At 38.1% G+C, this 26,904-nt stretch overlaps 1 protein-coding gene across 4 annotated transcripts; it reads left to right on the top strand.

The window, feature by feature from the left end:
- Positions 1 to 152: 152 nt before the first annotated feature.
- LOC143284913 (luc7-like protein 3) lies at positions 153 to 23,485 on the top strand. Of its 4 annotated transcripts, none has more exons than XR_013055647.1 (11): positions 153 to 265; positions 3,770 to 3,836; positions 4,390 to 4,429; positions 6,494 to 6,644; positions 8,029 to 8,106; positions 9,374 to 9,469; positions 11,036 to 11,200; positions 11,550 to 11,809; positions 14,306 to 14,415; positions 15,448 to 18,387; positions 20,867 to 23,485. XR_013055647.1 is itself a non-coding variant. In XM_076592067.1 (11 exons), the coding sequence occupies exons 1-10, from the start codon at positions 161 to 163 to the stop codon at positions 15,597 to 15,599; spliced, it is 1,224 nt and encodes a 407-aa protein (XP_076448182.1). In that variant the 5' UTR covers positions 153 to 160; the 3' UTR covers positions 15,600 to 15,623; positions 20,867 to 23,485. The 4 variants fall into 4 exon arrangements, 3 of the variants coding, with proteins under 3 accessions (XP_076448182.1, XP_076448195.1, XP_076448174.1); XM_076592067.1 differs by having other exon boundaries at positions 15,448 to 15,623; XM_076592080.1 differs by having other exon boundaries at positions 6,494 to 6,629; positions 15,448 to 23,485.
- Positions 23,486 to 26,904: the final 3,419 nt, after the last annotated feature.

Raw genomic sequence — 26,904 nt, 5'->3', positions numbered from 1 at the left:
CAATAACGTTTGTGTATTGTATTGTGTATTGTGTGTGCGAGCCACCGAACTCAAGCTGACAAATCCAGTGAACCACTGCTTTACCAAATCAGAATACTCATTTGGAATTTTTATGTTCCGGTATAAGCACATCGGATCATTGCCTTACAAAGCTTCAATCATGGCGACCAGCGCTGCTGCAGCCCTCTTGGACGAGTTGATGGGTCGAACAAGAAATTGTGACCCAAACGAGCGACCATCCGAACTGAATTGGAAAGACGAAACCGTAAGAATTGCCATTGCATAATTATTTGTGTAGATTTAATGAGTGGACGTGATGATTTCTTTACTTAAATTTTCACCACTATCTTGGCACTCGTGAATCGTTCTGCGTTATTCACAAATAGATACTCGGTAATGCCACCACACATTGCCCAATTAGTAGTATATATACCTTAAATAGTATAGTATAAACTAGTTCATGTATTTGGCTGTTTGTTTAGCGAAACGGTACTGGTATGTACAGATCATGATCAGTTTTTATGTGAGATTGTTCAACATCTTGGTGACCACGGGCGGGAGAAAGTCGGGCGAGTTACCCACCTTGTTTTGCACCAGGTCATCTCGATCAGATTTGAACAAACATCAGTCAATGAAACATTACGAAATTAAATTAAAAAACAACAACAACAACAACAAAACAACAACAACAACAAACAAACAAACACAACTTCATGTTATTTCCTCGATCAGATCTGAAATCCATATAGTTGAACAGCAGTCAAGTCGATACGACCAAGTATCATTAACAGAATCACAGAAATGTTTGGCTATAGGCTAAAAGCCTTTTGCCCTGATAATCAGTGTCCATTTATGTGCTTTTGGATCACTTGTTGTGAACAAACCCTTGTTTAAATCTTGCATAGTGTATACTACATTTATCTACAGCTCAATAAAGATTTAACTCTGTGGAAAATACATGGTCCTTAAACTTTTTGTCAGTGTGATTTTTGAAGGCGTTTACCGATGGTGCATTGATGGTGTCATAGGAAAGGTTATTCCACAGATTTATGATACGGTTAGTAAAGAACTTGCGGAACTGGTTAGTTACGAAATTAGTTTTGTTTATTGTGACCAAGTGTCGTGACCATGTGTCATTGTGACCACGATTTTCAGTATTTACCAAAGAATGGTAGATCTGATACTGCAATAGTTTGCATACTTCACCGTCCTTTTAATTTTGAGTTATGACTGTATGGACGGCAGTACTTTTTTCAACAAGGGTTTATTGTTCTGGATGCATACGTCTGCTCTGTGATTTTTAATATGGTACATAAAGTATTCTCACACACACATCTCTCTCTCTCTCTCTCTCTCTCTCTCTCTCTCTCTCTCCCTTGTCAGAGTTTGTACAGGAAGAGTTGGAATTTCAATCATTGTAATGATGGCTTCCTGCACATAATATATACAAAGTATATACTATATTATTATAATCATAGGAAACAACAAAAGTACTGACCCTGGGAAAAAAAGTCATGATCCTGATTAGAAAGAATTTCCAGTTATTGTAAATGTGATATAGCTTCCTGCACATATTAGAGACTCAAAATACATAATCACAAGAAGCACAAAAGTACTGATCCCAAAGTCAATGAAAGCATGATTCTGGATTACAGTTTATATAGAAAAGATACACACAAACATGCAGACAGCATATAAAGTCAGAAGAAGAATGTCTAATACTCCACAGCGGACCAGAAAGAAAACAGATCCCTGGCTCCTAAAGACACTGGAAGTGTGTTTCCAGGAATCTCCACTCTGTCACCTCCTTTGAGGGGCAGTGCCTTGCTCTGCTTCCATTATTTCAGACCTGCCTAGCACTACAATTTGTCTTTAGTTCCTACGATTCAAGCCCACAGACTACAGCACTACGACTGTTGCCAACCAGAAAACCTTACACACACACACACACACACACACACAAAGCAAATGCTGAGAAGCGCCACACACATTTGTCACTGAAGAATTCATCACTGAAGATGAACTTTCGTAGCATACACACACACCACCACCACCCCTGTATTGCTAAGATTATGTCAGCCGTTGGTGCGGCTCACTTCATTGGAGATATGTCGATCCGCTTTGCCTGCATGTGGTGTTATGTTTTGTTCAAACGCGTATGCGGCCTGTCATTTGGACATCTGTACATTTCACGATCGCTGTTTTTTATCACACACATATACACATGCACATGTACGAGCGCGCGCACACACACACATGCACATGCACATCCGTACACACACGCGCGCGTGCGTGTGCGCGCGCGCACACACACACATGCACACCACATATACACAAATCAACACACAGACAAACACACAGATGTGCAAACACATTTTACCATGCTCACATACAGTGTGATACACTACACAGATGTGCGCGCACATACACATACACACGCGCCTGCACGCACACACACGCACACTTTTAAACGTGCGTGCACATACAAACACGCACATGTGTCACACACAGAGACACAGAGACCTGCATTGAAAACAGTACCCCACCCCCTCCCACACACACACACACACACACGCACATAGATACACACAACCCTGTGCTCAGTCTCCATCCCTGTCAAGTCACATTTAGCAACAATTTGTAGCACCAAAGTGCAACACAACAAAAACTAGGGTTAAGTCAGACCTAATCACCAATGATAAGGTATTGCACTGACATGGCTGCAGTTACATTTAGATCTGGATTTAAATATTCTTTTTTTTCCCCCCCTTAACATGCATGAAATATTATGGTTCTCTTCAAATGAATTTGTGACTTCTGCTTCTAATTTGGACTGCGGTACATTTCACTCTCGCTGTTGTCTTTGTGGAGTTGAAAACACATACATATGTATATGTGTGCGTAGACACATGCACACATGCATACACTCACAGAGTTTGTTGCTGTGCTTGCGAGCAGGAGAGTTATTTTCTAGGTTTTCGTGAACAGTGCATGTCAACAATGGCGTCTGTCCCAGTTTCTTCTCTGTCACAAGGCAGACAACAGAATTAGACAAAGGGACCTTATTGGAGCTATATAATATTGTGCATTCAGTCTGTTTCCTGGATTCATTTATAAGTCATAAGTGTGTGCAAATTTCGAACAAAAAATATGGATACTTTCATCATCTCGCAGGATCAATGGATAACAGCATAAGAAAGGATCAAGTCTGATATTTTGTCCCCAACTAACTCGTTATGTTACTGATCAGTTTGAAAGTTTTCAGTTCATGAATTGGATCAAGTCTGATATTTTGTCCCCAACTAACTTCTTATGTTACTGATCAGTTTGAAAGTTTTCAGTTCATGAATTCTGGCATTAGTGTTTTGGGGGAATTTTATTTCTCACCCATACAAATGGGCCTTCTGTGGGGAAAGTCAGGGGATTCATCTGGCAGTACTGAGTTAAAAGGTGTTTTTTTGTTTGGTTGGTTGGTTGGTTTTTTGTTGGGTTTTTTGGGTTTTTTTTTTTTTTTAATTCTAAGAAGTTTCTACCAGCATACTGAAGAATAGCATGTGGCTTCCTCCACTGATGTTACACTGTTGAGAATGAATGATACAGTTAACTCAATAACTGTACACTCTGAACATTATAATCATGCACATTTTGCTTCAAGTTATTTGGGGGTTTGGGTGGGAGCTCGATTTGTTGATTTTTAGATCTGTTCATTTGTATATTGTTTATCGCAAATTGTAATTTTCTGTTTGTATATTAAAACTGATTGTTTCAGGTGTGCAAGTACTTCCTGTGCGGTTTTTGTCCTCATGAGCTGTTCACAAATACAAGAGCAGATTTAGGTGAGTGTTGCGTTCAGAAACGCATAACTGAATATTAGTTATGACAAAGCAAGTAAGCATGGAAATACATAAAAAGTCTACAGAATGTCAAGCTGGTATCTTAACTTGTAAGGGAATTAATTGGGAGAGGATACTGGTTGCTGATGAGACTGAAAGCATTTGTTGAAAACCACAGGCTTGTTGCCCGTGGTTGAAACAGGGTATTTATATATATATATATATATATATATATATATATATATATATATATATCTTCATATCCTTTATCATAGTTTATGCTAAAATTTGTATTGTGCCTGTGCAGAGTACCTAAGTTGAAAATGATAAAAATTGGTATATATATATATGCAGAATACCTAAGTTGAAAATGATAAAAATTGGTACATACGTATATATATATTCAAGTACTTATGATAATATGTGATGTTTTTTATATATATATATATATATATATATATATAAAACATCACATATTATCATAAGTACTTGAAATTTAGATATGAAAATTGCGTTGTATATTATAAATAAGTGGTGCTTATCATTGTATGTACAGGTTTATGCAACAAGATTCATGATGAAGCACTACGCAAGCAGTGAGTATCAGTTTGTCTCTATTGTTTATAATAATTAAGTATTACTGTCCAGTATTAGTTAAACTCTGAATTAGCCATTCTTTAGTAATTGAATTTTCAGTTCAGATTCAATTTAAATGTGGTGTAGGAGCGTGCAAACAGATCGATATAAGCAACACTACATTGACAGGAGCAAGTACTTGATCTTTGCATAACCCAAGGTGCTGATTAGACTTTGACACTCTGTCCTCCATATTTTTTAAATGAGTAATTTTTTTTTTCTTAATTAACCTTTAGCATGCCAGTGGGGCAGGAGTCACCAAACAGTACCTTTCTCCAGCAGCCAGTGAAGACAGCTGACGACCAGCTTAGGGTGTTCAAATTTTGCGCCCATATTACAGAATTTCCGACAGCCTTGACCCCAATTTATTCATGCATCTGGTTTCAGAATGAGGCTTTAGCCATTTGCTTTTTATCAGACTGGTTTTGCCGAGTTTTCTCAAGTTTTACAGAGGTTTGCTTTTTCAATATTGAGTAAATTTCGGATGCGAGTCCAGATGATGCATTTGCAGTTTGAGGTGATTTTAGAATTCTTCCTTGAAGGTGATTCTGGCGAAGAATTTGAATGTGTTGTGTTTTTTTGTTTTTGTTTGTTTTTTTGTTGTTGTTTTTTTGCTAGAATATCTTCGACAAATGGATGATTATGGTGAAGTGAATGTTGGGATTTTGGACAGTTCGATAATGTTGACGAAAACCTCTTTCGATCAACCTTACAAAACAATCATTTTATGATCCATTGATTGAAATGCCATGATTCTGAAGTGTCATGTTTTATCAAGACCATGCTTAACTTTTTCAAGAACAAGGTAGGAAAAAAAACATAAGCACCTCCAAACTTACAAGTGGTACAGTTTATTAACTGGATAAACTGATACAGTTTATTATTTTTATATTGTTTTATTTTATTTATTTCATTTTTACCACTCATGTACTAAACTATAAAGCATGTAAACTATTTCTGCATGATCTTCAGTGTTTATCCTAACCACAAACAAAATTTCACATCAATGATGAATGCTTTTGTCCAAATGGAAGTTACTTCCTTTTTTTTGTTTTTGTTTTTTAGAGGTGTTCATATGCTGGTAGTTTCATGCTCAAAGCCAGTCACAGAAAAAAAAAGTGGCATGCTAAAGGTTGAAAAGTTAAAGAAATAGAATTTTTAAATTACAATACTAGGGTATGTGAAATTCAAACTTTATTTCTTGTCATGATAGTGATCTGCGTATGTGTGTTTGTAAGAGAAGCACCACTCATTTTTTTCTTTATTTTCTGCTTGCATGTGTATATGTTTTTCCTTTCAATGTTGATGTATTTTACAATGTGGAGCGATGGCCTGGAGGTAACACGACCGCCTAGGAAGCAAGAGAATCCGAGCACACTGGTATAAATCACACCGGTAGTGGCCAGTATTTTCTCCCCCTCTACTAGACCTTGAGTTGTGGTCTGGACACAAGTTATTCGGATCAGACAACAAACAGGTCCCGTGTGCAGCATGCATTTAGCACACATAAAAGAACCCACAGCGACAAAAAGGGTTGTCCCTGGCAGAATTCTGAAGAAAAATCCACTTTGATTGGAAAACCAATAAAATTGCAGGGCAGAAAAAAACACAGAAAATGGGTGGCGCTGTCGGTGTAGTGACACGCTCTCCCTGGGGAGAATTTGAATTTCACTCAGAGAAATCTGTTGTGACAAAAAGAGAAATATAAATACAAATACAGAATTTTGCCATGGACAACCTTTTTGTTGCCATGGATTGTTTTGCATGCGCTAAGTGCATGCGCATGCTGCACACAGGACAGTTTATCCTCTCGTATGAATGACTAGCATCCAGAGTATCACTCAAAATCATGTGGAAAGGGAGAAAATACTGATGAGTGTGGGATTTGAACCAATGTGCTCAGATTCTTTCACTTCCTAGGCACACGTTATGTCTAAGCCACCATTCCATGTGTTAAAGTTATTGCTTTTGATTACTTTACAAATTTGCATAATGTAATTCTTCTGTATTTGATCTCTTTGCAGATACCAGGAAAGCAGCCGGTTTGAAAAAGAAGGTTATGAAGAAGACTTTCTACACTTTCTACAGAACATGATATCAGATGTTGAAAAAAGGATTCGACGTGGGCATCAGCGGCTTGCATTGAATAATAACCAAAATGTAAGTGGCTCAAAGGTCAGTGATTCCCATAAAGATAAAACGTAAGGGTCCCAGGGACCCTCTGTGTGAATGTTTGGGAGTCCTTCCAGAATTTGAAAGGGTCCCCATGTTTGATTAGAAATAACCATTTCAACAACCACACACACGCGCACAAAAAACAAAAAAAACACACTGGGATAAAGTCATGTCAAGTTAAAGGTTTCCTTGCTCTCAGTCAACCTGTTTTTGGTTTCCACTGTACATGAACTCATTTTATCTCATTGTGAACTCTCACTTTATATCAGCCACACAGTTGGTCTGAGCTCTCTGTGCCTTTCAAATAGAAATTCACTGTCACTTGTTTTCACTCTGGCAACCTCTCTCCTGGTTTTAATTTGTCAAGAAAATGACAAGCTGAAACAATACAAGCAAATTCCTTTGACCCCATAAAGCTAATGATTAACATTCTACACTTCTCCTGTGATCAAAAAAAAGTGTTCAGTTTTTGCGTGGTGAATCATTGAATTGGTTATTCATAAAGAGGGAGAGCATGTGTATTGTTTTCAGTGCAAGTCTGTGTGTGTGTGTGTTTTTTCAATTCAGCTCTGTGTGTGTATAAATAGAGAGAGAGTATGTTTGTGTGTGTCATGTGTGTATGTGAGAGAGAGAGGGGAGAGAGAGAGAAATAGTCATTATGTAAGTGCATGTGTTTCCAATGCAGCTCAGTGTGTGTGAGTGCGTGTGTGTTGGAGGTTAGGGGGTGGCTGTTTTCAATTCAGCTGTGTATGAGTGTGTGTGCACGCACGTGTGCATTAGTGAGGGAGAATGTGTAAATGTGCGCATGCATCTGTATTCTTTTAAATGCAAATCTGTGCAAAGAGAGAGAGCCTGTGTGTGTCTGTGCACGCATGTGTGTGTTTTCAACAACAGCGATAGTGATAACTGCAGACATGTCAGTGATAGTGATAACTGCAGACATGTCAGTGTATTGCCACATCATTGGCGGATGTAAATCCAGCTTAACGCTATTTGCTGTCAAGTTTTTGTTGTGTTGCACTCAGGTGCTACAAAGTCAATGTTGCGAAAAGTGACTAGACAGGAATGGATACTGTGCACACGGATATCATGCACACATGTGATGTATCTGTTTTTTTGCTGAAGTTGCGGATGTGTTTCCTCTTCAGTGTTTGCTTTTCATCTTCTGTAATGATTGAATCAGATGAGACATTTGACTGTTGGACATGAATATGTTTTTGATCAACAAAAACTCTGAGAAATTTATCCAGGCTTGTTATGGCACTGCTCCGGTTTGAATGAAGATTGATCATTTGCAAGTCTTTAATGTGATTGATTGCGTGTCTCTTGTAAGTGCCTTGATCTGTATGATTGAAAAAAATAATCATAGTTCTTAAAATTTCAGCTGAATGGAGGACTTCCCTCTGCCAAAGAAGATAAAATCACCATGCTGACAGACAAGATCAATGAGCTTGTCAGCCAGGTAAAAAATATATTTCTTTCTTTTTTTGGTTTTAATTGTTGACCATTATCCTCAAAGATTTCGTAAGGCATGACAATTGAGGTGTAGTACATGTATAATGCGCAACGCTTGGACAAATAATGTGTGGCGCTCACACTTTGCCTTCATCTAAACCATGATTCATGTGTCAGCATGATCTGAGTTGCTGTTCATGCTAACAAAATGCTGTGAAAAATGGAATCTGAAATGAAGAAAGTTCCCCATATTTCATATCTGCCTACAGCTGTGGTTCCAACCTCACATACTCTGCAGAGCCACTGAAGACTGCATATTCATGCCCACAGTAGTGAAATAAACAGTAGTGAAATTGCAAGGGTCAGCTTATTATTTATTTTTTGATGATTCATAATGCATGTCTGAGACTGAGAACAAACGCAATGTTGTAAATGATGATCTGTCTGTATATGATTTTGGAAGGTTTAATTTGACCTTTTTTTTCAGTTACTGACTTGTTAGACATTTGCACATAACACATGGTTACATTACATGAACAATCTTTTATTATTTGCTAATTTATAGGGTGACATGAGGTTTTGTGTTTAGTATTTTCTTTCTTTCTTTTTTGTGTATTTTATTATGATTATGAGGTAAAATATGTTAAGGAATGAAGTTTTGCTAATATTTTGTAGTTTCAGAAGCATGACTAAAGTGTCACTTAATTGGTATTTATTAATAATTTTGTAGCTCTTTCTTCCCGCTGTGGTGAAGCCTTTTTTGTTTATTTCTTGATTCTTCATTAGATTTTAGATGCAATGGATCAGTATTTTATTACCATTTTTGTCAAACGTATGACATGATCAGAGTGGAGTTTCCTCATCTTGATCTTTGATGAATGGAATCTTTCATTTCAGGGTCCAACCAACTGGAAATTAAATTGCCATCCACTTGACATTAGACACTCCACTTCCAAGTCTTCTCTGAAGACCCATCTATTTATGCAGTAGGGATACCTTTGCCCACCACTATTTTAAAGCTGTCCTATTCTTGCTGTGTGTGTGGGCATGTGTATTTGAGCAAGCGGGTTGGAGCAGGTGCCATGATGCCTGTTTCAAGACAGTGTAAATTGATTTATTTTAGTTGTTTTTATTATTTCCTCATTTTTGGTACTTATTAGTAGTTGTTTTTGGGGTTTTTTTTATATGTATGTAAAGCGCTTTGAGCTCTGTTTGAGAAAATGTACTGAATGTGTTAATTATTGTTATTATTACCTTGTGACTCAATATTTCAGGCTGAAGAGCTTGGCGGTGAGGGAAAAGTGGAGGAAGCTCAGGGAGTCATGAAGCTCTGTGATCAGCTCAAAGAAGAAAGAATGCAAATTCAGAATGTAAGTTGTAGTATTTTTTCTGTTTGTTTTGTTTTCTTTTTTCTGTTTGTTTTGTTTTCTCCTTTTTCTTTACCCCTTGCCTGCCGAACGTTTATTTTGACAATTTTGTCATTCCTATGCGCCTAGGAAAAACATGGGTTTTCCACTTAAGTGGAAAAAAAACAAAACATGCACTACTTCCTGAAATGCAAAGATATATCCTTGAAAATTTGCATGATTATTGTTCATACATTTTACTTAAAGTGGATGATAAATTTATTATAATTCCATTGTATAACTGTTACTGTTGTTTTAGATTTGAGTCAAAGAGAATTTCCATGAAATTAAGTGGTTAAAAATTGTCTATCACAATTAGTTCCAGGATTTCCAGTCAAATTTGTTTTCATTTGGTGCCTGTGGCCCAGTATTACACTAGAGCTTGAAGAAAAAGAAACTCAGCCGCCCAGCTGTGTGTTGGCACCCAGTCAACAGATACTGCCCTTCCCTCCCTCCACCTGCTGGTGGCAAGCTTTACTTGACCGCCCCTCTCTTCACCCCCCTTCCCTTTCAAGCTACACTTGTAGAGTGACAGTGTTTGTACTGGCAACTGGTTCATGTTCACTGTTGGTTTACTCCTGGCATGGTACAGACATCGACTGACCAGTTTTTGGCATAAAGTTTACATCACTGTTACTTTCACTCACTGTCATGAAGTGGGTTGTGACTGTTTTTATCAAATATGTTTCTGAACCATCACCATCACCACCACACAGGTTTTCTTCCATGTTGTCCATATCTCTCAGTATTTGTTGAGCCACCTTTAAGGCTGTAAACCTTAGAAAAATAAGACAAGATTGTTCTTTGCTGGACAATAATATTCTGACCAACCATGTCTTTGGAATTTCCCTCTGCTTATAAGTCATACAGAACAGACCATACAAGTCCAAGGGATGTAAACAATCTTCAAATAATATACAATACAGGGATAAATAAAGCAGGTTGTTTCCTTTAGATATCAACCGTGAATTGCTGATGAAATTGGGACATGGAAGTTAAAACCTGTAGGAGTACAATAAAAGGGTGTAAGTCTCACATCCAAAGGCAAGTGATTGGTTAAGGCAAAATCTTTCTTTTCATTGGTGAACAAATGTAAACATAGTTATATAAATGTCAGGAATGTTTTTAACATGAAATGTTACAGGATATATACATCTGTGAGCAGAAGCAAAAGCCTGAATTTGCAGCATGTCAAGTTTAAAAAAAAAAAATTATTTATTTTTTATCAGATTTTTATTTCATCCTTGTCTTACATATGTACATACTGGATGTAGAACCACTGGTCTTTTAATGAAGTGGGTTTTTGATTTTTTTTCCTATCATAGTTTTCTTTATAGAACCTTGTTTGTAACGTTTATATTCCAGTGCAGGCTTACATATTTCTAATGTGAACAAAGGTAATGAATTGAGATAAGGCAGATGTGGGGTTAATTAGCAGAGGTGTTTAAAGACTGTGGGTCATGTATTGCATTTTAGAACAAAATATCTGACAGCAGTAAAATAATTCAGCTTTCTGTGTCTTCCTTCCAGCAAGCTTCCACTGATGAAGGACCCCAGGTGAAGCAGATGGAAGTATGCGAGGTGTGTGGGGCTTTCCTCATCGTGGGGGATGCCCCTCAGAGACAGGATGAACACCTCATGGGCAAACAGCATGCTGGGTATGCCCAGGTCAGGGCGGAGATTGAGAAGATAAAGGTGAGGGAATTGTGTGATGAATTGGGAAGATAAAAGGTGAGGTAAATGTGTGCTGAATTGAGAAGATATAAGAAAGTGGATTTTTCAGCAGAAAAGGGATTGCTAATGGACTTGTCATTTCTTGCATTTTATCATTGCTAAATGATAAATCAGGTGAACAACTTTACTGTCTCCTTATTCTTCAGTTCCTCCCCTTGTAAGATGCAAAAGCTCCTGTTTATCCCAGGCCATGGAAACTTAAGGTGTTTTTGTTTTTTAGATAGGATTTCTATATCTTTTCCTGTCTTAATGCCTGTCCTGTACATACACTCACTTTATCACCTTCCCTCAAAAGTTTCTATTTGTCCAGATGAAAAAGAAAGCAGTGCTGGAAGAGAAAGAACAAAAAAGACAGATGGAGAGGGAAGAGAGAGACCGCGCTGTAGAGAGGGAGCGAGAGGATCGTCGCCGGAGAGAGAAGGAAAGGGAAGACCGTGAAAGGCGAGAGCGGGAGAAGGGTCGTGACCGGGACCGAAGACGCAGGAGTCGCTCTCGCAGCCATGGCCGCCGTTCACGTAGCAAGGACCGACGAAGAAGCGGCAGCCGTGAGCGGCGTCGGAGCAGAGACAGGTCAGAGAAGAAGCCATTATCATAATGATGATAAATGTATACATTATGTAGCGCTGCACACCGGACAATCACTCGCATGCATGAATAAAAGGGAAGAAAGACAGTACTTATCAATGTCTGTAGGTAGAAGGCAGTAGAAACTATAGACCGAAAGAGGAAGGGGAGAGAAGAGCTATTGTGGAAAAAGAGGTGAGATAGGTGGTTGTGGGTTTTTTTTGTTTTGCTTTTTGTATTTTTGAAAGAGCTGAGTGCAGAGTTGTGCTTGCGCTCTCTTGTTTTCAGGGAAACTGATTGGGGTACTAGTATAAGAACACTGGGTGGTTGTGATGGGAGGGTGGAGTTTTTTTGATGCATTTTAGCACTTTGCATCACGGTTTGCTTGTTGTTGTTTTTTTTACAATTGGATCACTCAAGTCAGATTTTATTAAACAAGAAGTTAAATGCACTGATGGTCAAAATGTAGAGTCTCCACACCACCACCACTATCGCTCCTTCCCAGCGTTACAGGCAGGTTATGATTGCATGAATGGGGATATTCCACTGCCATCTTTTAGGAACTGTCTTTCGAGGGACTGTGTTCCAATGCTTTATAGATTATTTCCTTCATTGAACATGCCCCGCTCCGCCCTACCCACTACAGCCATTGGTCGTATTCGTGGCATATGTGAAGTTGAAATAAAATTGGGAGAATTAAAAATGGCGGAAAGCAAACACATTCACATACATATGAAGAAGACATGGAAATAATTGAGGGGAAAAGAAGACAAAAGAGCATGACAGACAGAGGGGCAGCTATAAACAGAGAGAAAGCAAACTGTTACCTTTCTCTGCAAAGCTTCATTCATATTAAGGAAAATAATTTTGATAGTCAGATAGATGCAAATAAAGATGAGAAAAAGTATAAGAACTTTGTCTTCATGGCACATTATGCTGGGTAATATTTAGGATAAACTCAGTGAATACATATTCATGTTTGCACAACATTCACATGTATATGGATAAATAAAGAGAGAGAATAGATGCACTAGAAATGTCAATCTAGAATTTTTTGTTTACAGAAGCTTAGAAATGTTGGTATAAATTCAAATATTCTTCAAAGTTATTATCGATGTTGTATCGAGTCCATGCTCACAGTTTCATTTATGTGCTGGTATGGAAGTTTGGGAGTGAGGAGTCCGCGTGTTTTGAATGATGTCGTGAGTGTATGCAGTAAAATTGTGGGAGTGAAACAAGCTAGTATGCAAGAGCTGTATGAAAGTCGAGTGGTTAAAAAAAGCAGGCAGATAGCAACTGACGCCACCCATATTTGAGCAAAGTATTATGAGCTATTGCCATCAGGACGACGCTACAGAACTTTTAAGTTGAAATCCAGAGCTCTGAAGACTTTTATTCCACGTTCAATCCACCTTTTAAATTCTTGAGAACTCTGTGTGTGTGTGTGTGTGTGTGCACACGCGCACTCTCATGTGAGACGTGTGAAAGTCCGTGCATGATAGGCTGTACCTTGTTCTAGTTGTGGTGTGTGTGTGTGTGTGTGTTTACTGAGCTTAAAACGTGACAATAGGTTATAATGAATGTGCAATATGTAGGAAGAATAATGTGCAATATGCAGGATGAATGTACAATGGAATATGTCTAATGCTAACGTCCATATTCTAAATATATTTCTGTTTAAAATTACGATGTAATAATTAATTGCAATGTTTTTAAAACCGAATATGCGAAATGCTTTTATTTGAGAACATATGTTTATTACTCTTGTTTAATCAAGTTATCCGCGCGTGTGTTGGGGGGTGGGGATTGGGGAGGGGGTGCGGGTGTGTGCTGATTATCTGGTTGTGGTTTTCCGCAATTCATCTTTATTCTTATCTTATCTGTCTATTATAATCAATGTGCCGTATAGTAGGCTATGTTTATAATTATATTCAAATAATGTTTCTTAATTCTTTCTGTTTTTACATTAAGAATACTAGTTGCAGTGTGTGGATGTATGTATGAAATGATGTATGTGATATTTTTTACATTTGTATCTTCGTAATATTTGTAGGGGCTGTTGTTGGCTTTTACAGTTATGGTCCCCATGTTGTTTACTTGTCTATGTTGTGATAATGCACCTGACCAAATTTCTCCAGTTGGAGATAATAAAGTTATTCTTATCTTATCTTAATAATAAATCCAAACCCTGATGTCTTTGTTTTCCATGAAGAAGAGGAAGAAGTACAAAAAAGAATCGGCCTTCTTTAACATTTAACCCTAAAATCTTACTTGGGTTGGTGGGGTGGTGGTAGGAATTCATTAATGCTTTGATTTTCCAAAGGGTGGTGGGGGTGAGTATGCAGCACGTGACAGCTGTTTTATGATGTGTAGTGCTTATCGGTCTTGCTTCTTGCTCATAATCAGCTTGCAGTACATCTAAGTGGTAGTAGATTCAGAATCAGGATAACTTTATTATCTCAATTAACTGTAGTGAACATGATGCTTTTTTTATTCTTTCAGGAGAAGGCACTCCCGTTCTAGAAGTCATGAACGTAAGAATAGCAAGAGCTCTCGCCGAAGCCGCAGCAGGGACAAGGAAGGCAGTTCCAGCCGCAGAGACAGGGAATACAGTATGGGGTTTTTTCACTGATTTATATATAGATGAATGTAAGAGTGTATCTTCAGTCGTAGGGTTGACATCACACATTGGTTGAAAATGACATGAATGGGACAAATTTTTCATAGGTTGACCCAAGTATGCATCACAGTACAACAGAAAGGGGGAAGATAAGATCTCATGGGTACAGCATTCAAGTGGATAAAGCTTTGACTTTAAATTTGAGGATCCTGGATTTAAATCCAGGTCACAGCACCTAATGATTAGGCGGAGATTTTCCCAGTCTTCCAGGACAACAATCTGGCAGGCCTGGAGCCTGAACCCCCTTCGTGCATGCAAATCTGATGTGCTTGTTAAAGATCTGTAATCCCTTTCAGTGGTCATTGGGTCACAGAAGAACATACCCAGCATGCACACTTAAAAAAAGGAAAATGGTGCCAGTATGGCTGGATGATAACAGTCATGCGTGAAAAAGTCCCACTTGTACATGTGAGTAAAAGTGGGAGTTGCATTCCAGGAATGCAGATGAAGAAATTTAACTCTTGCAAGTTTAACTCTTCTCAAGTTTCTGTGAGAAAAACACTCCCCAACGCTAAATATTTTGGTCTTGATTCTCTCAGTCACAAAATTCAGTACATTTCAGAACAACGCAGCGGACTTGTTCACTACAATCTCAGTCAAGGAAGGAAGGTTAGTCAGTATCCTGTGCACAGGAAAGTTGACTGTAGCTGTCCAGCTTTGTTACAGTGTGAAAAACAGTCTTTTAACATGACCCCTTGATGTTGCCTAAAGCCGCCTGTGGCGATGAACTCTTTAGTGTAAAGTAGCCTGTGGCCTGGTGGTCATTGACTTTTTCAGACAGATATCTGTTCACAGATTTGTTTTCTTGTAGGTTAAGGTTTGCATTATTTGTCTTTTTTAGCAGTAGATAGGCCTTAACCTATTTATGTGTGCTACTTTCAAGTTAGATTTTAGTGCGAGTTCCACCTTGACCGATTTTGAAGTGAAACGTTTGAGGGGGAAGAAAAAGAAATTTATGTTGTAGAGAGGGACAGGGAGCGGAGCTCTCACTCCAGGAGCAAAGATCAAGGAGGTGACAGGCGACTTGGCAGCAATGGAGACCACGAGGGCTGGAGTCGTGGTCACAGCCCTGATGAAGAAGGGATGCATTCAGAAGGTGACACTAAAAAAGATTGAGGTACCATCCCGGGCCTCGAGAAGGTAAGTGATTCCGTTCCCTGTTCTCATTTTGTTTCCCCCATGTGACAGTCATGCTTTATTTGCAGGCCAAGGAGGTGAGTCCTTATGTGTTTTTTTTCCAGATGCCATCACCTTTCGCATGTTGCAGGACTGTGGAGAGGTGTCAGCATCAAGCCCTGTCCGTTGATGCTCATAGCCATCGTAGGATTTAAAGAGGATCGTCCATGTTGGAGGTACCATGTCCTTTGAACAGGGAGTTCAGTAGAGAGCACGGGGGCTTGGGGAACATGAAACAAAATTAGGGAAAGAACTTAAACAGTGAGGGACAGAGTGTAGCGGGGTAGGACATAGACAGAAAAATTTGGTGCTGCAGTGGTGATGGGAAAGATAGAAAGTAGTGGCGGGAATATTGGTTTTGGTGTTTGGCTCTTGTTGTTTTGAAACTGTAAATGTTCGTTTGTGGATGTAGTTGGGCTTTGTGTTTGCACACAAATGTGTAGAGGAAATGAAGAATATAGTTAAAGTTGAAATACTGTCATCATCCTTACTTGCTGTTGATACTGGACGCTCTGTATTAGCATACACAAGATCAGGAAACTACATCTCATTTTGAAAAGCATATGCATTTCTTTTTTATTCTCATTTACCTGACGTTAAAATTAGAGCCCACCAAACATTCCAGTTTTCAACTGCTCAGTATTAACAAGAGTAGGAACAAATTGAGCCAATTCACTGTTGAAATTTCCTTGCCGACCTTCAAGAAGTGAAGGAACTAGGGGTGGCAAAGCAGAGACAAAATGATATCCATAATACCTTTGTGGAGGCCCAAAACAGTAGCAGAGCATTCCTAAGTGTTGTTTACACTTTTTTTTTTAACTGTCGTCTCTCCTGAACAAATTTCGGTTTAATTATACAAATTTTACCGTGACCCACTGGTGCAGACTCTGGCAGGGGTGTAGATTCCTGTCCTGTCCAAACTACTATTCTGCTGTGTGGAGAAATCGAAAGTAGCTGACATTCTTCGGGTGTGTTTACAGGGGGTTTTTTTAACTGTCCTCTCACCTAATCAAATATCAGTTGTTGTTTTTAATCATTCTACAGGACTGTTTGGCAGGTACGAAATTTAATGAAATCATTTGGATGATTTTTTTTTTAATGACTTTTTAACAGAAACAACTAGGGTTATTTTCTACAGTGAAACGTTCTTGAGATTTTCTGTTGATGAGTTTTAAGAATAAAATAAAAGCAATGTCAGTCTTTTGGGGTTTTTGTTTTGTTTCGTCTTGGTTTTTGTTGTTGTTTTGTAGTGTGCATATACATGATCCCATGCCTTACCCTTTTGCACATATGTATTAGTGAAAAATTTAACTTTCACAAAAATAGGGTTTTTTTTGTGTGTTTGTGTGTGTGTGTTTTTAATCCCTGAAACGATGGGGCTCAGAACTTGGATACTGATAGTGCAAAATCAGTATAACACTCTTTTTTAAATGGAATAGCTGTTAGATAAAACTTTCTGAAATCAGTAACAGTTTTGAAGTTAAAACCACACACAGGAAAATAATTGCAGGTTTGCGGAGTGTGAGTGTTTACAGTAGATGTTGATGACCCATCAAAATACACATGAAAAACCTAGATTCAGGGATGGGGGTGGTATGTAGGTCAAGAAAAGCAGTTTCTTCCAAGATTTTTTTTGTTTGTTTGTTTTTTTGTTAACAGTTATCCCCCCCCCCCCCCCAAAAAAAAAAAAAAGAAAGAGCAGTTATCTTCCACTAGTTCACACCAGCTGTGTGTAGCAAGGAATGAAGCTGTAAATACACTTTGAAAGGAAATGGCTTGATTTGGAAGCATCTTGAAACATCCTTTTTCATTTGTGTGTGTCAACTATATCAGGAACAAGGATTATGTTTCCCAACTCTGCCAAACATAAAACAGTGGAAACATTTTTCTTGGGGTTTGTAACATCATAGACGTGATACGCCAATGGCAGAAATGGAAAAGAGTATTTGGTTTGGTTTTTTATATTTTGTTTTAAGAGCCTGTTTTGCTTTTTAAAAGAAATTTTAACAGTTTGATGTCTGTGTTACATTATTTTGCCTTGCATTTTTTCTTTGAGGGTGAACCGAGCACCCTTCAGATTTTTTGAATTTTTTTCTCTTTTGTGAGACTTCAGTTTCTTCCAGATCTAGCCATTTCATTTTTTGGTACCATCTTCATTGCATAATTTGTTTGCCAACAAAACAAGGGAGGCAAGAGTTTTGACAGTTTGTGAGAATGAGTGGAACAGACTACAGAAAATAGTTTACCCGTTTCTTTTGTTGGTCAAGAGTCATCATCCTTTTTTCTGTCTAAATAAATTATACCTTTAAATCTTATGAGAAATGATTATTTATATGACAGTAGTTATAATTTATTGGTTATCAGTAGCTCTTAAACATTTCCTTGATGTTCACAGGGAGAGAGAGTACCTCATCATCGTTAGATCAGAGGTTATCAGTGCAATTTTATGAAGCTGACTGTACTGTTCAGGGGGATGATAGATAATTTGCAGCAGTGCTATAGAAAGCTTATAACTTTGTCTCACTCAACATTAACTGCAGGATTGTGGTTCTTTTCATTCATCATGGAAATGCCATTTATGTTCACCTCTAAAACACACATGTATCACCAAGGCAGACTGGGTGTAAATAATGTCAACGACGCCACTGGGCATTTGAGACGCTGCTCCACCAGAAAGAGGAGAGAGGCAGAAGCAGCCACTGGGCATATGACTTAATGTTTTTGGAAGGTATTTAGTCCCACCACAACTGTCTCTGCTTGTAGTTTGTGTGTGTGTTTGTGTGAGAGATATTGCGAGTGTGGAGGGGTGTGCCCATGTTGCTTTTCAGTTTCACGTTCTGGCGACTAAGGGGAAGGGGGGATGGTGATGGTCCGTGGCTTGTTGGTGGTTTTAAAATCATTATGTTCCATTGAAATTTTGTGTGTTGATTGTGAAAGAAGTAAAGCTAGCATTCTCCTTTCCCTCTGTATACCCACCTTCTTCCGCTTTGTCTCCAGGTCTGTTGTCTCATTTCTGTGATGCACATGAACAAGTTCACTTGATTAACTTTTTTTTGCCTGGCTCTGTATTTACTTTTTCTCATGCATATGTTGATTTTTTTTTTTTTTTTTTAAATACTGAACTGACATTGTAATGATATAGGGTATTGATGTTAAATACAACTTCATTTCTTGATAAGGTTGATGCTGTCTGCCATTTACTGTTCAAATGTTTCAGCAGATGTGTTTGTGCACACACATGCAGAGTTATTAATCATAAATAGTTTCATTTTGGAATCCAGATTGAATTGATACGATGAAGTTGGAAGTAGGAGAACAGCACGTAAAAGTAATTATTTGAAGAAAAACAAACAGGTACCCATCCCAGTTCGCAGGAGTTTGGTCAAACCCCTCATTTTTTGGATGTTGGTTTTTCTTGAACCACTGCCTATTTTGGGAGCACAGATAAAATCATTATCCAGATTTTTGACACATGGTCACTTTCACCTCAGATAAGAGAGAAAAAAATAAAGAAAACTTCCTGTCTCTACAAGATAAAAACAAAACAAAATTTGAATGTTTCTTCAAAGGTCAAGTTGGATTCAAAGTGAATGATTTATCAGTGTTGGTCTTGTTTGAAAATTGGCGTTTTCTCTAAAGCTGTGATTACTTGATAGAACTGATGCTCACATATACGGGTAGTGTGAATAGTAATTAGATCTATTGTAAGGGGAAGAGGAAATTAATTCTTGGGAGTTTCACTGATTTCTGTCCATCAGCCATTGTCTCCCTTTGTGTGAAACCACACAGAACATGTTGTCACTGGTGATTTTTCTCCCAGATAATGAATGTTTTGTGAAGCCTTCATGAGTTAAAGTTCTTTTGATTACAGATAGAAACAATGCTCCCTAACCTCTTAATTACTGATAGAAACAATGCATGCAAACCTCTTAATTACTGAAATCTTTTCCAGATGTTCATAATGTTACGGCAAAGATCACTGAAGGACATTTATGATTTTCTTTGATGTGAAGTACAATTTGTTTGTGGTTTTCTCAATGTTTTATCAATCTCTTAGCTCTGTTTAACATCACACATGGTGATATGTTCAACCAAGTTTACCAATGCCTTCTGCGGATGTTTTCAAAGAAAGCGCGATACGATCACTGATCAGTATTTGCTGGTCTTTGTGAGGTGGGTCACAACTTTATTAATGAGCATGGATGAATGAAAAGTCAGATGTTACTCATTTCAAATTCAGTTTCTAACAAGTCAGCCTGTGACTTGCTGCCTGAATTCACTGTCTGAAGGTACTTCATTTTTCTTTCTGTTCCTTAACCCTCCCACCCCCAGACTCCTTCCCAGCTACAAGCTCAAGTCAGCCGTGAAGTTTTTTAATGCAGAACGATTTTCACTTTTTTTAAGTTCATGTATTCCATTCTTTTGATGAAAAAGTCACTTATTGTACCAGCATTGATTTTCATAAATTGTAAGCCAGCCAAGTGGCAGATTGCTTTGTGCTTTTTGTGGATTTAAAAGTTTCAGTGACACGAGTAACTTGAAGATTCACACTTCAAGCAGACCATATTAAACAATGGAGTGGTGAGCATGAAAACAGTGCAACTAGCCACCTGTTTGTTTTTTTGTTGGGGTTTTGTTAACAGCAACACTAGAAATGGAGGGGGGGGGGGATGATTTAAAATCCAGAAACAGGAGGGATGTTGGGAGATGATGAATGCAACTGTTCATTCCCAGGAAGGCTGTTCAAGTGGGACTTGCCTTAGTGTACATCTCCTTCTACCCTTCTCTCCTCCCCTTGCAATGTTAAGTGAAAAAAAATTCAGAGGCTGGCTTGTTAGAATGCTAAATGCATAGCAGCTGGAAGTCTTGCTTGGTAAACACTGGCAGGTATTTGGTCACTGGTCATTTTGTTGTGACTAACTGTGTAAAGTTATTTGATCAAATTGTTGCCACTATATTCTGTTGAATGCCAATGGGGCGGCAAGAAATGTTTTGTTTGTTCCATAATCACATGGGAATAAAATTTTACTTGTTTACCTTCAGATTTCATGTTGCTATGCATCAATCTGCTTTGAGATGATTTCATCAAACTTTTTTTTTTTCTTCTTTTTGAACTGTATGATTATTCTATCATGAATGGAGACCTTTTCCATAGCCCTTTCCCCCATCACTAATGTTGTTGGTGTGTTCTGTTTCTTTGTTAACAGGAGATGGTTTTTTGTCAAGGCCACTGGAATGACCCAACAAGCCCTCCGGTTTTCTTGGAAGATTTCGTCACTATTTGGATATATTTGCGGTATTTCTGTGTGAACATCATGCTTGCTGATTTTCATATAAATAGAGAGGGGATCATGAGAGATGGAAATTTTAAGGGGGGTTGGGGATATTCATGTTAGAAGGGGAGAGAGGAAGGGTTGTAAATTTTATGCAGTGGGGGTAACATTATTTAAATGTGAGTCTATTTAGTTGCATAAACTGTGCCACTTGTGGTCAGTATGCAAGATTAGATTACATTTGTGTAGTGCAGTGCAATTCTTCAGAAAAGCGAAATTATATACATCTGTACATCAAGGTGGGGTACTTAGAGGTTGTGCGTTCATTTCAGTCCAAATATGTCTGAACGGGATTATCTAGCTTTAGGCAGTGCTTGTTCATGTCAGTCCATATATGTCTGAGCGGGATTATGTAGCTTTAGGCAGTGCTGACTTAAACCCTTGACTGCCGTCACTTTGAGGCCAGCTGTGTTTCATATGTCAGTGAAAAAAGCTGTATGGGAGTACTATAAACACAAAAGCTGCTGTAGCTTCTCTGTTCAGTATTTGTTGGAATTTATGCATGTAAATACAAAGACTGATGCATAAGTTATACTTTCACACAGAAAGAAAAGGATTCACCGTAATGATCTGTTAAGTATTTATTGGAATTATTGAACATTAAAATTTTGTGAATATTTCCGCAAGCTCACAAGCACTCAGCAAACAGAAAAAGAGAAATAAACCTTGGTGTCTTCTTCATGACTGTCTGCATCATTTATTAATGCCTCAAGCGCATACAGGATTGCAAGTTCAAAGTTTGACTAGTTTGAAGATTCTTCATGACTGTCTGCATCATTTATTAATGCCTCAAGCGCATACAGGATTGCAAGTTCAAAGTTTGACTAGTTTGAAGATTCTTCATGACTGTCTGCATCATTTATTAATGCCTCAAGCGCATACAGGATTGCAAGTTCAAAGTTTGACTAGTTTGAAGATTCTTCATGACTGTCTGCATCATTTATTAATGCCTCAAGCGCATACAGGATTGCAAGTTCAAAGTTTGACTAGTTTGAAGATGACCAGTTTGAATTCATAGGGAAAAAATTTTGTTAGAGACTTTGCAAGATGGAAAAGGGAAGCAAATCCCTTTTATGAATTTTTCCTGAGCCTTTCAACATCAGTCAGTGGTTCTCCCCATTCTGAGATGGGCACAAATATTGATTGAGAGATCTCTATTTATCTAACCTATAGGCATCACAGAATGTTCCGAGAGCTCTGTGAATTTAATGGAAGAGGCAGACAAGGGATTAATTTGCTGATATCTCTCTGGTCCTATTTAGAAAAGACCGGCGCCATGTTGAGGCATGCACTTCGTTGATGTGTATCAGGGGGCTTCAACAGCACTGATGGTCTTTAATGTCTTACTGACACCTGGCTTTATCTTGACAGTTCTGAGTACACAACCCTGTGAATCATTACCAGTCTGAAGTTGATCTCTATTGAGTTTTTCACCATCGTCCTCATGTCCTTTGACTGTCAGAAGTAGGTTAGATTCTGTGTAAGTTCGTTTTATATCCTCAAAATTGTCCATGGTTTGATTTCTCCTCCCACTTCCATGCTGGGGGCCAGTACATTTCAGAATGTTGTGTTGTCAGGTTCATGGGGTGGTTGTTAAGATTTCCATTACAGGAATTCTGCTCAGTTGTGTTCGTGAGGCTAAGCAGTTACTGTCACGCAGATGCTTTAATAGTTGTTGGAAGTCTTTTGAAATTGAAACAGACATCTCTGGACATCCTCATATTGACCTAAAATAAAAAAGGGATGGGGAGTTAGATGGTGACATGACAGCAGCTTTGAGATGTTTCTCTGGGACTACACATGCTTAGGTGTGTTTGTATGTGGTACAAGTAAGAGTGCTGTAGTAGTGTTCGCACCTGGGCAGCTTAATTATGGGCAGGGGATAACATTATTTTGTAATGTGTGGTGTTTGTGCTTACACATACATAAGGCAGGGCACTTGGCTTGTTTCTCTATGTGTATCATTTGTCTGTCTTGTTAATTTTTGTAGCTGATTCTGTTTTGTCTTTGCTGTGTGAGAGAGAGATTCCACCATTTTTTTGTTAGCGTTTTTTTCCCTGTAAATTGTCACAGGTAATTACCGTTTTGACCATTTGGTAATAAATGATTTTATTATTGGATCTGCTTATTGTCGATTGATTGGTAAAATAAAGAGATAATCTGTCACCTCTTTTTGTACACTTAAAATATTTGTCATTGATTTTATTTCATTTGTTAATGAAAGAAAAATATGGAAAGAACTTGAAAAAGAATCAGTAAGATTCAAAAGTAAAAATTATACAACATTGAATCACTTCAATTTTGTTAGCAACAGCATTTGGAAGAACATGAGATGGTGTATAAATAGTGCATGGAGGAATACAAATGCATAGTTACGGAAAAAGAGAGGATAAGTATTCTATGGAGGAGTCAATGCCATCAAGATTTCAGGTGTGTTTTTTTTATGTGGACATTTTTGTTCAAACTTCACTTTGGTACAGAGACTATGGTTGAGTGGGAGTGGGGGAGTTAAGATAGTAATGCAACATGATGCTCTATGTTCCTGCTAATCCTGCCTCCCAAGGCACACTATATAATCAAGTGACAAGTAATAGCACAAATAAAGGGAGACACAGACAAGCTCAATTCCCAAGTCAAACTCACATCTCATTGTTTTCAAAAATTCAGTAATTAATTATAACAGTCATGAAACAGTGATCAAGGGTGCTCTTCCTTGAGCCAGGTTTGCTGGAGTTATTTAAAACTGTTGTCTGTTTGATACGTGCAGTGTAAACTATGTTTCTTCAAGAAAAAGGAAGAGGCAAGTCTGCTGGAGTTATTTAAAACTGTTGTCTGCTTGATACATGCAGTGTAAATTGTGTTGCTTCCAGACTGCAAGTGTCCCACTAAATGTTCACATTTGTTATTGAGATGTTTCACATGTCAAAACACTTGCTCACTCACACTATGTAGCGCTTGTCTGAAGTCTGGACTGTAGGGATACACATGACCTGTTGATGGAACAACTGACTCGAAAAATTATGAAAAAGGTGAGAGCAAAAGGTGACCCATTGCCTCTGGCCGCCACAACTTTTATTCCTGAGCTTTGGATCTTCAGGGTAAGAATGCTCCATGCCACATCGCTTGTTTCACTTTGTGGTGAAGGCGAGAAAACAGTATCCAGTCTTTGATGTGGCGATCACATCAGTCATACACTAATATCATTGCAAGCATCTGTGGGACCAGGAGTCTCAGATCTCAGCAGGAAAAGAAGGCACATGATTTGAGCAGAGACCACTTTCTTAGAACAGTACCAGGTTTTGAAGTCAGTTCTCTGTTTATTGAACACTCTCCATGATCATTAATTTTTATCTTTTTTTTTTTTTTTTTTTTTTTTTTTTTTATAACCCTCTCAAATCAGTGGATATCTCATCAGATGCTGAGACAAAGGTTAGTAAATTTTATATAGTTCTGATAATGGAGTGGTTCTAATAATTGTTTCTGTTAGCATACTGAATTATGTTGATCCCACCACCATTTTGGGTGCTACTTTTTGACAGTTCAATGTTTGTAAAAAGAGTCTATCATGATAGTCATACAATATACTGTCATCTTGATAGTTTTAAACATACTGTGAATAGCAATCACGAGCATATTCACTGGGAGAAAGAATACTTTGAATAGCAGTCATGAGCATATTCACTGGAGAAAGAATTAGAAGTATGTAATAGCCATATAGCGCACACACACACACAGAGAGGTTGCATGGGGTGGGGGGGCGGGGGGGGGGGGTAGTAAAACAGGACATTGCCAGTGGATTTGCTGACAAATGGGGGGATGCAATGAAACTGATCTCAAAATTGGGGTTGTGTCCCCTTCCTGTCCAGAAGCCACATTCATATCAAATAAAATAAGCAAGTTGGAAGGTAAGGGAAATGGGGGGGGGGGGGGGGGGTTGGACAAAATTGATACAAGTATAAAAAAAAATAAAAAATAAAAAAGACATGCATCAAAGAAAGGGAAAAAAAGAAAAATAAGAATGGAGAACAGGATATTGAAAAACAAAAACGAGGATGACCTGTGAGAGGGACACCACACACACATCCATTTCAGAGTCAAGATTGGAATTAAAAATTACATTTGCTGAAAATTTGTAAAACTTTGATTTGAAGTTCATTGCATCTATGTCAGTTACATTGATACAAGTTTCTCTACCAAAATTGTATGTCCATTTTTGGAGAGACAAAAAGATATCTTTGGGGAAAACATTTAACAATATAAATGTGAAAATGTCGTCTTCTTTTTTTTTCTTTTTTTGTTCCCTTCAAATGCCTCAGTAATCAGGGAAAATCAAACAATGTGTGCTTGTGTGTGTGAGGTTGAAGAAAGATGATGTTTCTATGATTTTTATTTCACATACACAGGGGTTTGATTTTTGTTTTTGTTTCTAATAAAGTGTTTTTACCAAATGCTGAAATGTTTCCATGCATTTGTGGTCATTTGAAATGTATGTGCATTAGAATTGTAGCATTCATGATCATAAAGACCTTTGATTGTCTCTCAATGAATGGGAAACTTAAGTTAAATTTGAGCATACAGGTGTATAAACAACACAAGCGTCAACACTAAAAACTTACAACAGAAAACATAAATGGAAGGCATTGGAAGTGGTGAACAACAATCACAACTGGGGGGAAGGGGGAGACATCAAAAGGAGTTGACATTGGGCATCTGCTTGTGACTGTCTTCTTACAACTACGCACATGGCATGGCGATTCCTGGAAACTACTGGACCAGTTTTCGTGTAGCTTTCGACTAATGACGGTTTCAGAATTGTCTGTGTCATTCCAACCTTCAAAACTTCAAGAACAGTTTAAACATATATGCGTTAAAAAGAAAGAGAAAGTAAGTAGAGTGGGGGACTGAATTCAGTATCCTGATAAATTGCCAAGAAGTCTCATCATGGATGAAACTGCTTTCAAGAATTCTTCAGAATGACAGCTTGGGATAGTTAATAGGTGGGAGTGATTTTTGTACACTAGAAAGTCTGCAGTTGGGTCCAAAAGTCAACCAAATGCATGTCTGAAACAAAGCAAAATAAAGAGAAGTAAAAAAAATAAAAATAAAAAAAACCAACAAAAAACACAGAAACCTGTATAATACAGAAATACTCCTACCCATGATAGTCTGTGGACTAAGATTTCACAGGCGTCTGACAGATTGGCTATTGATGGTTTGGGGGAGGGGGCGGGGGGGAGGGAGGGGGAATTGTTTAAATATCTCAAAACTGAAATTCAAAGAATGAGTGAAAGTAGGCACTGCACAGAAGAAAAAAAAAGAAAAACAGAAGTGGGATGTCAAAGCACAAAATCATTTGTTTTAACCTTGTTTCAAGGTTGCAAAACCAAACCGCAAGGCTGAAGTCAGTATAATTTACAACACCAGGTCTATTGAAAACTTCAGGCACAGTCAGAAGTGAGCAAATGATGAACATGGGTTACACTGTTCTGATGTCCATGAACTCTTAGAACTATGTAACTATGTTATTTTATGGGGACATGTGAAAAAAAGAACAGTAATTTATTCTCTGCGCAAAAGAAAAGCACACATTACTAAGTCTAAACAGAACTAAATACTGTGTGAATTAATTACAACTGTATTGTATGGTCCAGTGTGGTCAGCTGGACTTTGGTGAACCATGTCAGACTGTTTTGTATCCTTCCATTTAAAACCAATTAACAGAGAATAAAAACACTCAAAAAAACTTTGATGGTTGATTTCAAATTTATTGAGATGAACCAGACTTTTTAAACACATACATTACCCTTCATCCATGGGATGAGTATTGCCTCAAGATAAGAATAATTCTCCATCTTGCAATCTCACACTTCTGACACCTCTGCCCCCCCCCCCCCCCCCCCCCCCCCCCAAGT

The sequence above is a fragment of the Babylonia areolata genome, chromosome 1, assembly GCF_041734735.1.
Source record: "Babylonia areolata isolate BAREFJ2019XMU chromosome 1, ASM4173473v1, whole genome shotgun sequence".
NCBI lineage: Eukaryota > Metazoa > Mollusca > Gastropoda > Neogastropoda > Buccinidae > Babylonia > Babylonia areolata.
Note: the sequence above shows the minus strand (reverse complement) of the source record. Positions and strands in the feature narration are given on the sequence as shown.